The sequence below is a fragment of the Mirounga leonina genome, unplaced genomic scaffold (assembly GCF_011800145.1).
Source record: "Mirounga leonina isolate KUSES-001 unplaced genomic scaffold, KU_Mleo_1.0 Mir_115, whole genome shotgun sequence".
Taxonomy (NCBI): Eukaryota; Metazoa; Chordata; class Mammalia; order Carnivora; family Phocidae; genus Mirounga; species Mirounga leonina.
The window spans coordinates 64380461-64397880 of record NW_023270268.1 but is presented as its reverse complement, the minus strand read 5'-3'; the positions used below and the strand labels follow the sequence as shown (position 1 = coordinate 64397880).

Here is a 17420-nt window from a genome sequence, read left to right as displayed (position 1 = left end):
ACTGAGCAGGGAGCCCGATGCGGGACTCGATCCCGGGACTCCAGGATCATGACCTGAGCTGAAGGCAGTCGCTTAACCAACTGAGCCACCCAGGCGCCCCATTTTTGTATATCATTACTTTATCTTATTCCCTGGGGTGTGGCATTTTTTAAGAAAATGTATTTCCCCAAAATTGTGTTTTGATTTAAAGGAGAAATGGTTCTTGCTAAGACAATGTGTAATATTCATTTTTCTCCCAAGTTGGCCAGGGGCATACAAATGCTAGAAACTCTTACTTTTGGCAGGGGGGGCGGTTGTTTGTTTCCATTCTTCCTTTTGATAATGGAATTTTTTTTTTTCACCGTTTCTTTTTGAAATCCCTGGTTTTACTGACCATTAAAGACAGTGGGTGATTATGGTCCCCACTTCCATACCCAGGACATAGGACTGAGTGGTAAAGCAAACGCCTGCATGTCTGCTTCATGTTCCTAAAATAAGGGAACCCGACATGGAGACTGAAGGAAGCTTTTACGTTCAATCATTTCCATCTCTGCCAATTCTGTTCCAACGTGGACCTGTATGTGCCTTTTCATTTTAACTGCCTCACCATTTTCCTAACTACACTAAACCTGGAAAACACAACCACAAATCTTGTTATGTCTGTTTATTTCTTCTAGGTTGGGCGAATTGAAGACTTCCTATACCAATTAGAGGACAGTTTCTTGAAAACTAAAAAACTGAGAACTGCTCGAAGGCAAAAAACAAAACTGAAGCGGCTTCAAACTGTGCAGCGAAGCTAGTCACCGGGGAGCAGGCACTACCATCAGGGGGTCCCAGAGGAAGGGGCCGCGGCCTCCCACCAGCCTGACCGTGACAGTCCAGGGACAAAGGCCTGGCCAAGGAGTGAGGGCCCGCTCGCCTTGGCTCATCTTGACAAAGGGAGTCTACACTTCATTCATCTCCACTGGCAGCAATAAACGTTCTCAACAAGTTTGACTTGACTCCTGTTCAAATTTGACTTACTGAGTTAAACAGCTTATAAAATTACCATTGCTGCCTCTTTCTTTTTTTTTTTTTGATTTTTTTTATTCTTATGTTAATCCCCATACATTACATCATTAGTTTTTGATGTAGTGTTCCATGATTCATTGTTTGTGCACAACACCCAGTGCTGCATGCAGAATGTGCCCTCCTCAATACCCACCACCAGGCTAACCCATCCTCCCACCCCCCTCCCCTCTAGAACCCTCAGTTTGTTTTTCAGAGTCCATAGTCTCTCATGGTTCGTCTACCCCTCCGATTTCCCCCCTTCATTCTTCCCCTCCTGCTATCTTCTTCTTTTTTTTTTTTCTTAACATATATTGCATTATTTGTTTCAGAGGTACAGATCTGAGATTCAACAGTCTTGCACAATTCACAGCGCTTACCAGAGCACACACCCTCCCCAGTGTCCATCACCCAGTCACCCCATCCCTCCCACCCCACCCCCCACTCCAACAACACTCAGTTTCACCTGCTTTGTTCTTTCAAAATCTACTAACATTTACCAGGTCTACCCAAGTATGCTTATAATATTCATGCATATTCATGTGCATCGTTAAGAATTACTCACATGCCATGTATAGATATGGACAGACAATATACATGCAAATTTCTCAAATACATAAAAATCTTAAAAAATAATAAAAATTATAAAACTCATATTTTCTCAATCCTTATGGAGATAAGTCATATGTGGTAGGGCCGATATTATCAGTTGAGTTGTCTCATTAAAATCTCTATTCTCTCCTCCGGATCCTTCCTATTCCCTCCCCTTTAAATGTGTGACTCAGCACAAACACACATAGGTGACAAGGTAGTGAGTCAATAGCCATCGCTCCAGACCTCTGCTGACACCAACCAACAAGGGGGTGTGAAGATAGGGTAAGAAGGAATAACTCAGACACAGAGTAAAATAAACAGGAAATCAGATTTTTTTTAAATAATGGGAAAAATGACTAGGATCTCTGAGAACATTGATAATAACATGAAAAGGAAAAAAGAATAAAATACATAGTCCTGAATTTTTCATTATACAATGAGATTGTAAAGACATCAGTTAACAATTTAATCTTAAATGTATGTTAGATTTGTGTAGTCATAATTATGCAGGGTATAAATGTTTTTAAATTTTGAAGTAAAATAGGACTTTGGTTTTCCCGGGGATCATCTTACCTTTATCAAATAGCCTCCTCTCTTCTACCCCACACAGGGAATCCATCACTGCTACCACCTTCCCTCAAGCTAGTTGCTAATATAATTGTAGGCAGTTAAAGACAGTGGAGTTTAAGAAACTCCTTGTTTTGGGGCGCCAGGGTGGCTCAGTTGGTTAAGCGGCTGCCTTCGGCTCAGGTCATGATCCTGGAGTCCCGGGATCGAGTCCCGCATCGGGCTCCCTGCTCGGCGGAGAGTCTGCTTCTCCCTCTGACCCTCCTCCCTCTCACTCTCTCTGTCTCTCATTCTCTCTCTCGCAGATAAATAAAATCTTAAAAAAAAAAAAACTCCTTGTTTTTAAACTCATACTGGCATGGCATCTCAGTTCTATTCTTTTTTTTTTTTTTTTTTTAAGATTTTTTATTTATTTGACAGAGAGAGACACAGCGAGAGCAGGAACACAAGCAGGGGGAGTGGGAGAGGGAGAAGCAGGCTTCCCGCTGAGCAGGGAGCCTGATGCGGGGCTCGATCCCAGGACCCCGGGATCATGACCCGAGCCGAAGGCAGTCGCTTAACCAACTGAGCCACCCAGGCGCCCCTCAGTTCTATTCTTGTAAGTACTGGAAAATAATTTCTTTCTATGGGAACTTGAGTCTAGCCAAATGTGGGAGTCTAAGGTAAATGGCTCAGACTCCATCTGACCACCTCTGCTGTTATCACTTCTCACCATTGTGAGAATTGCCCATTATTTAAAAAAAAAAAAAATCTCATAATATCTCTAGGAAGTGAAGCTTGTTAGCTTTGAATTTTAACTTTAGTGTTAAAATTTTATTTTCCAAAAGGATTTCTATGTTCTGTAACTGTTTGTTCTTAATTGAAATAAAATCTTAGCACTGCCTGTTTGTTTACTCAGCTGTTTTCTGGAAGTCCTATTGATATTCAATAGCTGATCAATTGCTTTATCTTTGGTTTTTTAAAATTAGAGTTCTCTCATTCCACAGTGCCTGAAGATTATATTTGAAAATAATATAATTGCAATTACTAGATTATGGCTTCACTGTTTGATCACTTTCCCCAAATCCAATATGAAATGTCCATTGTTATTTTGGCTGGTGCTTGGTTAGGGAAAGAAGAGAGGTTCTAGTCAGTCTTAGGAAGGATGATGTATAATGGAAATCCAAAACTTAACTTCTTTTCAGAAAAAGAGAATCAATTTTCATAGCTTTGCAGTAAGGTATCAAAGTATCAAATCTTTAGAATTCTTAATAGTTCAACAGCATTGTCCATCGGAATGAATTTTGCTCGTGGTCTCCACTTTCCACATTAGTGTCAAGAGCCTTGAATAGCAACAATGCAGCATAAATTTCCTGCACCTGGCATCCCTTCCTTTCCCTTTTTTTCTTTTTATTTTTGAGAGGGGGGAGGGGCAGACGGAGAGTGAGAGAGAGAGAATTTTAAGCAAGTTCCATGCCCAGTGCAGAGCCAAAATGGGGCTTGAGCTCACAACCTTGAGATCATGATCAGAGCTAAAACCAAGGGTCAGATGCTTGACTGACTGAGCCACCCAGGTGCTCCAACCCATCTTTGTTTTTAAGTTCTCTGCAGAGGAAGGATTTGTAAAGCAATATGGTATTAGTAAAAAAAAAAAAAAAAATTTAATAATAGAGAAAGCAAAGTTTACGAAGTACTTTCAGAATGCTTATTTCATTTCAACTTCACAAGAATTTGATATATGCATTTTCTCCATTTTACAACTGAGGAAACCAAGAGCCAAAGAAGGTAATACCTTCCTTTGAGTGCAAAGATTTGTTTTGTCCTCTACTTGCTATTTGAAATGTGATTCATGGACCAGCAGTATCAGCATCACCTGGGAATTTGTGAGAAATGCAGAATTTTAAGCTCCTCCCCAGATCAGCTGGATCCAAATCTGTGTTTTTAAGAAGATCTCTGGGTAGGGGTGCCTGAGTGGCTCAGTTGGTTAAGTGTCTGACTCTTGATTTTGGCTCAGGTCATTACCTCAGGGTCGTGAGATTGAGCCACCATTGGGCTCTGTGCTGAGCGTGGAGCCTGCCTAAGATTCTCTCTCTCCCTCTCCCCTACCCCTCCCCCACCCCCCCACACACATTCTCCCTCTCTCAAAAAAAAAAAAAAAATCCCTGAGTATTTATATGCACATTAAAGTCCAAGAATTGCTCCTTTACCATATTGGAAAGTATTTTCTTGTCAGCTCAAAGTTAACCTGACACAAGGACTAATGAGGTAGCCACCTTAAGTTTTGGTTCAAATTAAGATCTCCTAATATGATCATTTTTGCAGAGGTTTATGGACCAAAAGAACCAAAAATTAAAAGTTCAGTGATAATAGGATAAGTTCTCTCTCTCTGCCATTTTCTTGAAGAGATATTGGATTTTATTCTGTAATATTCCAAAGACATGAAGTGAAATAACAAAAAAAGACATGTTAGCCAAAAAGGAGAAGCGATATATACTTGATGATCAGACCAATTGAAATATTATTAATTGAATAGCTGGTTCACGCCCTAAATGCTTCAATAATCTCAGCTTCCTTTGTCTTCTACTACTTCCTGTGTCCCTCCATCATTTGCCAAAGCATCTGGATGATGAGCAGAGCTCTGCTGATCTCTGGTGCTGGGGGCAACTTGTCTTTCAAAATGTCTAAACAGATTTTTCCCAACTTGTCTATATTAGGATGATAAATTCTGCCCATAAAATACATTTGGAAGGTTGCCACTGGGTATTCTTTTATAAGAAATAGTTCAAGTACACAAGTCCCACACCCAAAGGAAGAATTCCAAAGGAGACTACCCATGATACATGAAAATCATGTATGTTCTGATCCACATCTGCCTTGATGCCAAGCCCTTGATCATTTTCAGTCATTCCTGGATCATTCTTCAGGGCATTTTGGTGTTGTTTGTATGTGTAGGGGTTCAGAATATGTCACCCTAAAATATGCTACATTGGCATATTGATTATTTTGAATAAAGATAGTTAAGAAACAGTTTAAGAAGGACATTTTGAACTTCCTCTGTCCCCCTGGAAGCAGCAAATAAATCTCCCATGTGAAAGATACACTCCCTGTACCAGGAGGATAGAAGACAACCTTATCACCAGAGATAGGGAATTTAGGGCCAAGAAGACTTTATAAACCTTGTTCATTCTTTACCATTTGCCACTCCAAGCCCAAAACCCTCTGCTTTGTCAATTCTACACAAACTTTTTATTTCTTTGTCTAAAAAGTATAAAAGCTGCCTGCTCTGGTAACTTCTTTGAGTCTCATTTGAGGGGCTCCTATTCATGCATACATACATAATTAAATTTGTTTTTCTCCCATTAATCTGTCTTTTTATATAGGGGTGTCTTGGCCAAGAACATAGAAGGGAAGAAGAAAGTTATTTTTCCTCCCCTACAGATACTTGTTTTTCTCATCTTTTCAGTTTCAAATTTTTCAAACCTAAAGGAAATGGCAAGAATAGTAAAAATCACTGATATACTCTTCACATAGATTTCCCCAGTTATTAAAATTTTGCCTCATTTGCTTTCTCTCTGCCCCTTGTATCTCTCTCTCTCTCTCAATTTTGCTCTCTCATCAAGTAAAATCCATTAAAACACATTCCATAGCAAAATCAAATTATTTCTTTTAATAAAATCACTTGTCATGAATACACTATGCTAATTCCCCACTTTCAGGTCTAAATTTGTTCTCTGCGTCAAATGGAGCCAAGTAAACACAGTTTCTTAGACGCTGCTAGGGGAAGAGGCTATGAAGCACACACCACATTGTCCCTCTTCTCCTCACTTCCAGCCCTCCTATGGCATTGCTTTAATGGTCATAGCAGCATTCAGCAGGGGCAGGGTCCTTGAAGAAGGAAAAGCAAGTAGCAAGGGCTATTTGCTGGTAATTCATATTTTGTATATCTTTGAGGGTAGCAAGTCTTTATTCTTTGAGAACAGATCATGCAATTTTAAAAACAGCCAAAAATTACTGAGGACCCAAATTGGTGATGCTATTCTATGTCTAAATCATGGGCATCTCTGAAGTAACGGTATGTACACAGGCAACTACATTTAAATAGGTATAACTTTCCAAGGTGACTCCTCGGAAGAGAACCACCTGTACCTTGGTATCTACATACTAATATATTTGTTGTTAAAAATCTGTCTTCTCAGGCACTTCTATATGCTTCTGATGGGACAGAGCATTGGATAAATTAACCTGTCTAGAAATCAATTAGTCATTATGTATCATGAGCTCTAAAAATATTTATAACCTTTGCCCCAATAATTCCACTTTTAAGAAACTCTACTAAAGGATTATAAAATGCGTGTTACAAGATAAAAAACTCAAAAGTATTCATCACAGGGTTATTTTAAAGAGAAAAATGAAATGAACTCAACCAAAATTTTCCAATAGGTAATAGGCTAAATGATTTATGACAGTCTATCCAATGCTTAACCTAGTAACATAAAAATTTTATAATGTTAAAAGAAAAAAGCAAGAAATAAAACTATATACAGCACAATTATAACTAGGTTATAAAATATATGCATATAAAAGACTGGAAGGAGGGGCGCCTGGGTGGCTCAGTCAGTTACGTGGCTGCCTTCAGCTCAGGTCATGATCCCAGGGTCCTGGGATCGAGCCCCGCATCGGGCTCCCTGCTCAGCGGGAAGCCTGCTTCTCCCTCTCCCACTCCCCCTGCTTGTGTTCCCTCTCTCGCTGTCTCTCTCTGTCAAATAAATAAATAAAATCTTTAAAAAAAAAAAAAAAGACTGGAAGGAAATACAAAATAAATTAAGAGTGGTTATCTTTAGTGGAAGTACCTATGGGTGATTTTATTATCTTTTCCTTAATATTATACAATAAGTATATGTTCCTTGATAATAAGAAAAAAAAACTTAAAAAACTCATTATTCAGTATTATTCTGCAGAGAAGGACCATTCATATCAGCTTTTCTTTGCCTATTTACAAAGAAAAAATTATATATTCTGATACTTGCATCACAGATCATTGTTGCTGCATAGACAGAAGCCTGTGGAAGCATTTTATTTACAGAATTCCTGTGACATAAAGTTTTTTATGACTACCTCTACGACACATCCCTGAGACACACAGTCTGGAGGGTCACTGAAGTAACTATTACACAGCACCAACTATGATGTTTCACCTGTCTTTATAAATAACGACATGATACCATATGTGGGTTGGCCCTATTTTCTTTGCTTGTGTTCCTCATAACTGTCTTCTCCGAATGTTTGGTTTCGTTCTTTCCCTGCACTTACAAAATATCACCTCATAAAGTATGAGGTGATCAGAGACCAAAGTCCCTTAAATCAAATGTATTGAAGGTTGAAAGACCACTGGCAGAACAAAGCTTTAATTTACAGTGGCTTGATTCATTGAGATGGCATGATAGAGTCCAAGTTCAATCAGATATTTCACAAGGTGCCTGATCCACTCAGCAGTGCCCTGGGCTCCCAGACAGGGACACAAAAGACTATGGGGCAGCCTTGACAAGCTGCAGATTATCAAGACAGAATGGACTGGAATGACACCTAGGGGCAGACTCCTGTTTTTGACAAGTCATGAAAGGAAGAGAAAATCAGAAAACAGACCCAACGAGCATCCCAAATTTATAAATGTAAGCATATCCTGCTTGTACCTCAATGAAAGGAAACCAGAAACACTCAGACTACATGAGATAATTAGAGCTCAAAGTCACTCTCCACATACATTCTTTTTTTTTTTTTTAAAGATTTTATTTATTTATTTGAAGAGAGAGACACAGCGAGAGAGGGAACACAAGCAGGGGGAGTGGCAGAGGGAGAAGCAGGCTTCTGGCCGAGCAGGGAGCCCGATGCGGGGCTCGATCTCAGGACCCTGGGATCATGACCCGAGCCAAAGGCAGACGCTTAACGACTGAGCCACCCAGGCGCCCCCTCCACATACATTCTTTAATAAATGGCATGAGAACTTGAAAATTAACTATTGCTTATGTTCTTTCATTGTGATCTCCTATCAATCTGAGGTGAGGTGCAGAACAAACATGCATGAATAATCAAGACTTTTACTTTCTTTTTAAGTAAGTGTTTAGGGATGTAGAAAGACAAATATTTCATAAGAAATAGGTAGACTGAATCCCTGATATTGATAACAAGTCTGCCTTTTCTCTAAGCCTTGTACAATAGTTTATAGATATGAATAGCTGTGTCAGGCCCTACTTCCTCAAAACCAGAGGGTAAAATTGGGGTAGTACAGCTATCAAAACTGCAGCCCTAAGAAGAGTACCTCTCATAGGGACCACTCAATTCAAGCCAGCTGATGGTGATAGTAATCATAATATGGAAAACAAAATAGGCTTAGATTTTGAAGACCCCTGTTCAAGTTCTAGATCTTTTATAAAGGGAGATAATAAATCTTTCCATTCTTAATGAGATTTCAGGAAGGAGGATATGAAATAATGAAAGGTGAAAGGATTTTTAAACTCTGAAACAACATTACCTTGTCTTTATTGACAACTCACCATATGCTCACTAGGCATTGTCCTATTTAGTTCTCACTACAAAGCTGAGGCCAGAAATATTATCTCCCTCCCCAGATGAGGTCCAGAAGGTGAAGTAACTTCCTTACAGACAGAAAGTAGCAAAACTAGAGTTCAAACTCAGAGTTGGGACTTGATATATTTCTTCTTTGTGTTTTATTATATTACTGTTTTTAAGACCTGCTAGGTCCCAGGTAATATTAACATTATACATACCTGGGATTGCCCAAAAATGACCCCAGGAGCTTGCTCTGTGTCCAATACAGTAGCCTAACCAAGTAGGACTATAAAGCCCCTGAAATGTGCCTGGCACAACCAAAGAACTAATTTTAATTTAAACTTTATTTTTTTAAAAAATTTTAAGTTAAATTTAAAAATTGGTACTTAATTTGGGTATTGGAAAACTTTGAAGTATTTATTTGGAGCAATTTAGAGATGAAAATCTACTTTCTAACTATAAATTTTGTGAAATCTAAATACAGATCAAGTATTTCAAAGAAAATTTAGTGTCCAAACTGAGAGATTGTGTAAGTGTAAAATACACACCTGAGGACTTCAAAGACTTAGTATTTAAAAAATGTAAAATATCTCAATAATGACTTTTATATTGATTACATGCTGAAATGATATTTTAGATATAGTGATTTAAAGAAAATGTGTTATTAAAATGCATTTGATATTTTTGTTTCCTTTTTCTACTATAGTTAGTAACACACTCACACTTGCATATATGGTTTGCATTGTATTTCTGTTGATCAGCACTAGCCCAGATAAGTCAGCTGGAACTGAGAGCTCTCCCCTCTTCCCAGCAGGAGGGGCTGACCAGGAACTTGGCCATCCTATCTTAGTGGTAAGTTACCATGGACCCCAGGTCCCTTTTGTTTTGTCAATTCTTCACAAACTTATTGTTTCTTTGTCTAACAGGTATAAAGGTGTGTTGGTCATTTCTTCGGCACTCTATAGGCATAAAATTAAATTTGTTTTTCTCTGGTTAATCTGTCTTATGTCAGTTGAATTATTAGACTAGTCAAAGAACCTAGAAGGGAAGAAGGAGAAAGTTTTCCTCCCCTACGCTTGCCCTATAAAATGAGAGATCGAGAAGGAAGCAGGTCCTGCTCCTAGAACGTTCACCCTAAAATGGGCACAGTGCCCTGCCCACAGCACACTTTTCTGTTCATGTCATAAACACCACATCTTGCTGAACCTTGCTTAAAGTTCCCCTAATAAAGCCTTTCTAACCCATAGAACTGTAGAATTTGCCTTGGCTCATGACAGATGGTGACCACGAAGGGACCCACCTTGCACAACAGGGGCTCCTGGGAATACTTGGAGAGAAAGACCTAGGAAAAAACTGAACTTCCTCCTAATAGTAAAATAGATACTCAAAGAACAATGAGATTTGTGATCTTATCGTAAATGTGACACATATGTGATTAACACAGGAGAAGCCAAGGGCATACTGGTTACATCTGTAACCAGTGTTGTTCTCCTGAGGCACATTATCCCATAAAAATGTAAGTGGCATTAAAGCAAAATTCCTGTACTAACACACAATGCTGCACTTAACCCAGAATAAAGCTGAAACACAATACAATTTATATACTCCAGGGACCGGGGAATTCCTATCCACCAGCAAGCATGATAGAGGGCTACTACTGATGAGAAAATCTACCTCTGTTTAAATGCTAATTAAACATCTACTGAGAGTGTCCAACTATATGTCAGGACATAGAATAGACATTAAGACAGTAATGTGAAATAATATAAAAAGCATTGGTTTCTCATTATGTGATCCAGGTCTCAGTCTCCTCGTCTGTGAAACAATGATAATAGTCCTCAAATGGGTATTGAAAGCCTTAAGTCGATCATGTATTTTAATGACTTAGACAGGGTGTGACATAGTAAAGACTTTAAATTTCAGCTCCCTCCCTCTGAAAGCTAGAAGAGTAGAAAAGACTCCCTGCCCTGAAGGAGTTAATGCCATAGCCAGAGGAGCAGACCAGACTCAGTCTTCAGGGCTTCTCCTCCTCATTATACAGAGGACAGCCCAGCAGTCGGTGGTGGCAGGAAGGAAGGAGGGCCACTGCAGCACGTGGGTGTGAAGGTAGGACAAGAAGGGACAGGAATGTGACCCAGAAGACGTAAGAAATTGAACTGATCTAAAACGATCCCAGAACAAAAAGTAAGAATTCCCTCCTTAAAGATAAAATTGATTTTCAATTTGATTTCTTGTCATTTGCCTTTCCTAGAAATGTTTAGCATGGAAAAACCAATTATTTGAGGAATTTGATGAGCTATGTTCCAAATAATCACAATTTTAAACTAATTGTTTGTGTTTTACCAGAAATCTAGATTTTTGTGAAATGGAAACATGCCTTCCCCCCTATACTTTACAACTAGGTATTCAGGGTAGGGTTTTTTTTTTTTTTTCTTTTATCTCAAAATCTCAAATTTGTCCACCCCACTCCCTTCGTTCCCATGGTCACTGCCTGAGTTCAGCCTTTCTGTCTTCTTTCTGTTATTATTCCTGATGGGCCCGACTCTCCAGTTCGTCCTCACTCCAGTCCCTCTTCCCTGACCAGAACACTGTCTCAGGATCCCACGGTGTCTATGCTGCTTTCTACACCATCTGCAGGTCCCCATTTTGACAGATGAGTCCCGGCCACTTGGAACGCACTGGGACTGCATGACCTGTTCTGCCTAATTGCCTGCCCCGGGTCTTGAGCAGCCCTGCCCCAGGACACCCCATATCTGGGACATGCTGTGCACCGCACCCTGGCCATCTCTGCTCTCCTTAACTTGCTCCCACTCTTCTCTGTGCCCTTCCCTTCTCTCTACCTCGCCTTCAAAGCCTCGGCCCCAAATGTCGCTGACTTTTTAAAACCTTCACCCATTCACTTCTCCCTCCTCCAACCCCCCGGCAGACTCTATCACACTTCCTCAGCATTTACAGAGAGCTTTGTGCATACCGCTATCACAACTTTAGTCATATCACATCATGTGAGAATGAACTGTATACACATTATTTTTCTCCATTACATTATTCTTAGAAGAAAGAACATTGTTTTTTTTTTAAGATTTCATTTATTTATTTGGCAGAGAGAGAAAGAGAGCACAAGCCCGGGGAGCAGCAGGTAGAGGGAGAGGGAGAAGCAGACTCCCCGCAGAGCAGAGCTGGCTGAACTCGATCTAGGACCCTGGGGTCAAGACCGGAGCTGAAGGCAGACGCTTAACCAACTGAGCCACCCAAGCACCCCAGGACATTTTTTTTAAATCCCTAATTTAATGATGGTGTGGGCAAGGTATCATCTTCAAAAACCAGGGCAGCTAGTCAGTAGTCCTTTAAAGTGTCCAGCATGGAGTGAATGCCTGCAAAAATATTTATAGAAAAGAAGAAAATTAGAGACCAGAAAAGAAAAGGAAAGAGAAGTGGGGAGGGGGGGAGTGTTTAGCAACTAAATTTAAAATTTAACACAATTGGTTTTTAGCCTAGTTCCTAGAGATGAAGTTGCTGTGCTGTGATCAAGGACAACCCACATTGTTTCTGTGAATGTCACTCACCCCATCTGCAAAGTGGAAATAATAATAATAGATCTTACCTCCCTGGCACTGTTATGGGAGTAAATGAATTGCAAGAGTGGCTGTAAAATCCCAGTTTTGAATTGAGTCCAAGGTCATTCTATTTTTTAAAGTGTATTTTTCAGAAAATTGGAAATGTGCTCTAAAATTTTTATTGAAAAAATATTCTCTTTTGTTGAATAATGATAGGAGATAAAATATGCCACAGTTCCAACTCATCCCCCTTTATTAATGAATTAAGCCACATCAAAAGGTAATAAAAAGGGTATAAGAGGCTCCTAAGAAGCATTCAAATTTTTATCCATCATTTTCCTTCCATAAAATGAGCATTTCTATTAAAATGATATTACATAAAAATGGAATTTTAATGTGTGGAGATTCTTTAAAATCACAAGACCACCTGGTAAAAGGCAGGTTTAACACTACTTTTCCCTCCATAGAAATTAGGAATGAAAGAAATAAAAAATGATTGAAATTAGAAAATGCAAAACCAAAATAGCCACAAAATAAATGTGCTCCCCAAATGTGGAAGTGTTAGGACATCCAACTCGAAGATGCCATTGTTAAGAGTATTAAGCTCTTGCTGGGCAGTGACCATGGGTGCTAAGAAGTTCCACGTGGGTCATGAAAGCACATGGGTCATGGGGGAAGGCGCGACTGCAGGGAAAGAGGCCACATCTGACCAGGAGACGGGGATTGTGACACTGCAGCTCAGTCGAAAACATGAATTCCTTGCCAACAAGGTACATGCCATGAGAGAGTCACAGTAGGCAAAAATACAGTAAAGTTGAAAGGATGGTCACTCCCAAGGGAAACAGGTTCCACAAAGAATAGGGAAAGAGAGCGTTTGGTAAAGATGTATCAGTAGTCACTCTGTGACGTCATTTACAAAGTATGACTATTGGTGATGAGTAGAAAACATTTCAAATTGAGAAGTGTTGAGACAATAAGCATAAAAGCTCATACACTGTATTTGTAAATATTTTGGGGACGTGAATACTTATCTTGATCATCTCTGAAGAATTTTAATTTTTTTCTCATTTATAATTTTAATCGAAGCATCGCTAGTCATTTTTTCTTAACTCTTTCTTATAGGCACCAAATTTTAATATCTAAGTCAATCTTTGGGAAAGAAACAGCATTAAGAACTCCCCTCCAGAACAAAACAGGAATGTTCTTTCCTACAAATAACCAAATTCAAAATCTACCAAAACAAAAACAAAAAGCCCGCACACAAAAACAATAACAAAAATCACATTCTAGGGCTTCAGTGCATTTAGCAGCCTTCACTGAGCAGCCTAATCATCCTTCAGCTGACCTTCAAAAAAAGTAACACCCAAGTTCATCAAAATATACATTTTCCATTTGCTTTTTTTTTTTTTCATTAAAGATAACAAATAAAGAAAAAAGAAGCCTTGAAGGAATTCACAATCAATTGCCTGACTCATTTTGATGTCATGTACAGCATACGGAGGTCAGGAAGGCTATTTGCAGCTCACGTGACTAGGGGATATTGGTCTTCAAGCATTTGCTTTCTTCCAAACAGTGTAAAATACCCACAGTTCCCAGTATGAAGGAACACAGACTAGGTCTTTTGAGAATTCCACGGGACAGTACAGGCACCCGAGCTGTTCTTCACAGAGTGCCAGGGCTTCTGTCAAATTGACACAGTTACCCTCTGTAAAATATTTCCCATCCTGTTTCAGTACTTTCATGGAGAGGTCAAGAATCAGTCTATGGGGCGCCTGGGTGGCTCAGTCAGTTAAGCGTCTGCCTTCGGCTTGGGTCATGATCCCGGGGTCCTGGGATGGAGCCCCCGGGACATGGGAATCTCTGCTCAGCGGGGAGTCTGCTTCTCCTTCTCCCTCTACCTGCCCCCTCCCCCTGCTTGTGCTTGCTCTCTCTCTGTCAAATAAATAAAATCTTAAAAAAAAAAAAAAAATTCAGTCTGAGAAACTCCCATATGGAATCTTCTTCCAGAGATGAGATTGGAACGGCTGTCAAATCATTAATCACATAATCAAACTCTCTCCCTTCTTCGGCGTACCTCTTCAGTACTAGAATACAGTCTTCTATTAAAACCTGAGAGCAGTCTCCTTTAGGATTGTCTACGGGGTGGCCACCTGGTTTCTGCAGGTGTTTCTTATATCCATCAGTCACCATTTGGTCAATCTCTACTGCAGTGACCATCTTTGGTTTCAGTTTGGCTATTTCACATTATATGCGCCCACCTCCACCGCCTAGAATCGGTGTGTCTTTGCCACCATAGTCTTTTCCACTGGCCTTTTCCATACATGCCCTATGTATACCCAAATCATCCTCCACCAGATGAACATCTCCAAATTGCCTCGCGTATAGAATTTTAAATGTTCTTAGATGGCGAATCTTCATCATACACCACTTGATCTATGTCACACCGACAACCAGGTGGCCATCAGCAGTGAGCCAATATCAGTTGAGGGCCCCTCCTCGAACCATGGGCGGTAATCTCTTCACCCGCCCAGTACGGTCCTTACTCAGTTCTTCTGTTCTTTCTTCTACTGCGTTCAAAAGACCGTCAACTTCTTGGCCTTGCAAATCACCATCATAACTCTGAAGTTCCAACACCACCAATCCATGTGGGTCAATTCTCAATTTGGCAAAGCTGCCATTTTCGTCTCTGTGGGTCACTAAAATAACCGTGTCTTGCCAGGTGTGCCCCGATTCCGTCGTCCCTTGCTCCTGGAAAATGGATCGGAGGCCCTTTTAGGGTGGTCTCACCACAAAGCCTGCCAAGCATGAAGTCCAGCATGCCAGTGCCGTGCTGCAGTCATGCGGAGGAGGCCCTGTGGCCTGCCTGGGGGAGGCGGCCTCGGGAGACTGGGCGGCCGTGGGGATGTCAGGCTGCCCAGGGAGTGCCTCTCAAGAGAATTTTAATATGGAAAAAAATAAAGGATAAAAAATGTATGTGAGAGCAGAAGACCCAACAAATAAGAGTCTTCCAGGGTCTCAGCCGAGTTCCTTGGAGAAGGCAGCACATCCGTTGTCCCTCAGACACAGCTCAGGAAATAACTTTTCTTACACCAGCGTCTCCCCAGGATACTAGAAGAACTGGATCTCCCGAGGGATTTCAGTCACTGTTAACAGTCTTTCATAAGCGGGAAAGATCTAGCTCAAAACCCTCAATGTACTTAAGAAATCTACAAGGCCACAAATCACTAGGACTACAATCTCCCGTTCGGCTTTCTAACCTCGCTGTCAGATACCAATGCTAACGACATTTTACATTTGCAGTATTGTGATTTATAAGAAATACATATTTGGTCATTTAAATATGTATATTCCTTATCTATTTGCCCTCTTCCACAGTTCCTAGCTCACAGCTCCTGAAAGCCTTGGAATTTCCTTTCCAGGAGCAAGGGACAACGGAATCGGGGCACACCTGGCAAGACCACGGTTATTTTAGTGACCCACAGTGACGAAAATGGCAGCTTTCCCAATTTGAGAATTTACCCACATGGATTGGTGGTGTTGTCACTTGTTATGTTAACGAGGTGACTTTTGCAAAGCACCAAAGGATGGAGTCTGGGGGCCAATGGAGCCAACCCTGTGATCTGAGGGTTAGAACTTACAGTGCCACCCCCTGACCCATGGGGTGGGGAGAAGGGCTAGAGGTTGAATCAACTGCCGAGGGCCAATGACTTAATCAATCATGCCTATGTAATAAAGCCTCCTAAAAATCCGAAAGGACCAGACTCAGAGAACTTCCAGGTTGATAAACATGTGGAGATTTGGGGCATGTGGTGAGCCTAAAGAAGGCATGGAAGTTCTGTACCCTTTGGCCATACCTTGCCCTATGCATCTCCTCCGTCTGGCTGTTCCTGAAGTATATCCTTTTATAATAAACCAGTAATTTAGGAAGCAGAATATTTCTCTGAGTTCTGTGTTCTAGCCTCTCAAGCAAATCAATCACACCTGAGAGGGGGTATTGGGAACCAATGATCTATAGGCAGTTGGTGAGAAGTGCAGGTAACAAACCTGAGTTTGTGGCTGGCATCTGAAGGGCGGGAGGGAGGGGCAGTCCTGGAGGACTGAGCCCTTAACCCAGAGAATCTGCTGTTATCTCTGTGTAGAGAGTGTCCGAATTGAGTTAAATTGTAGGACATCCGGCAGTTTCCAGAGCATTGTTTGTTGTGGGGGAATCCCGGCACGTGAGAACACACACATACACACACACATACACACACACACACACCCTGGAATTGGTCTCTGAATACCATTTTTACATGTGAAAAGCTCGTCCTGCTTCCAAAGCAACTTCACACACATTAGCTCTTTTGATCTTCAATGTAGCCCCTTGCAACAGGTAGTGCCGTTATTTACTGGATGAGAAAACAAAAGAGCACTAAGGTCATCCTCCTAGAAAGAGGCACGTGGAAGACAAAACTCCAGGTCTTCTGGGTCCAAACCGAATGCCTGTCTCACTTCCATTTTAAATCGCATAATGATCCTAAGAAGATTCAGTTCTCCAAAAAAAAAAAAAAAAAGAGCAAAACCTTTGGCAAGGGCTCCTACATTTTTCCAGGGCCCCTTGGAAGAGTAGGTGCTGTGTTTTCATCACCTGGGGGGGGTGGGGGGAGACCGCAGTGAGCTGAATTTCTCCCGTGCAAGGAGGAGGCGTTGGCCCCAAGTACAGGCTGCAGATGGGCAGAGGGAGGGGAGACCAGGGTGCCACGCTCCAAGTGGGGATTAAACATCCACGTCGGAAGGAGAACAGCTGTGGCCCCTTTACATTACAGTTTTAAAATTCTGAGCGTGTAAAGAACTATAAAAATCCCAAGTAGGCCCTGGATCATAACAGATGAATAAGGGATTTATAATCTTTAAACCGCAAGGAGAATGGCTTGCATTTGTACCATTTCCTATTTTGATTACAATCATTGTCCTGAGAGCAGATTCATGTTGTGCCTTTTCTGATTCTTTTTGCAATCCATCACAAGGAGACAACAGAATGGTAATGCTGCTGTACATTCTTTGAAAGACAATAAAAGCCCTATGTAACTTCAGACCTTCCCATTTTTTTTTCTTTTCTTTTTTTTTTTTGATTGTCATAATTTGATTGGGCAG

At 40.8% G+C, this 17420-nt stretch overlaps 1 protein-coding gene and 1 pseudogene across 1 annotated transcript in view; one reads left to right on the top strand and one right to left on the bottom strand.

The window, feature by feature from the left end:
* The window catches only part of SPATA16 (spermatogenesis associated 16), a 224248-nt gene extending 223469 nt beyond the window's left edge, over positions 1-779 (top strand). Inside the window, 1 exon segment of the mRNA XM_034999115.1 lies at positions 657-779. Coding sequence (XP_034855006.1) covers positions 657-779 — 123 coding nt within the window.
* Positions 780-13831: 13052 nt separating this feature from the next.
* LOC117999570 lies at positions 13832-15105 on the bottom strand (annotated as a pseudogene).
* Between the last annotated feature and the right edge of the window lie 2315 nt (positions 15106-17420).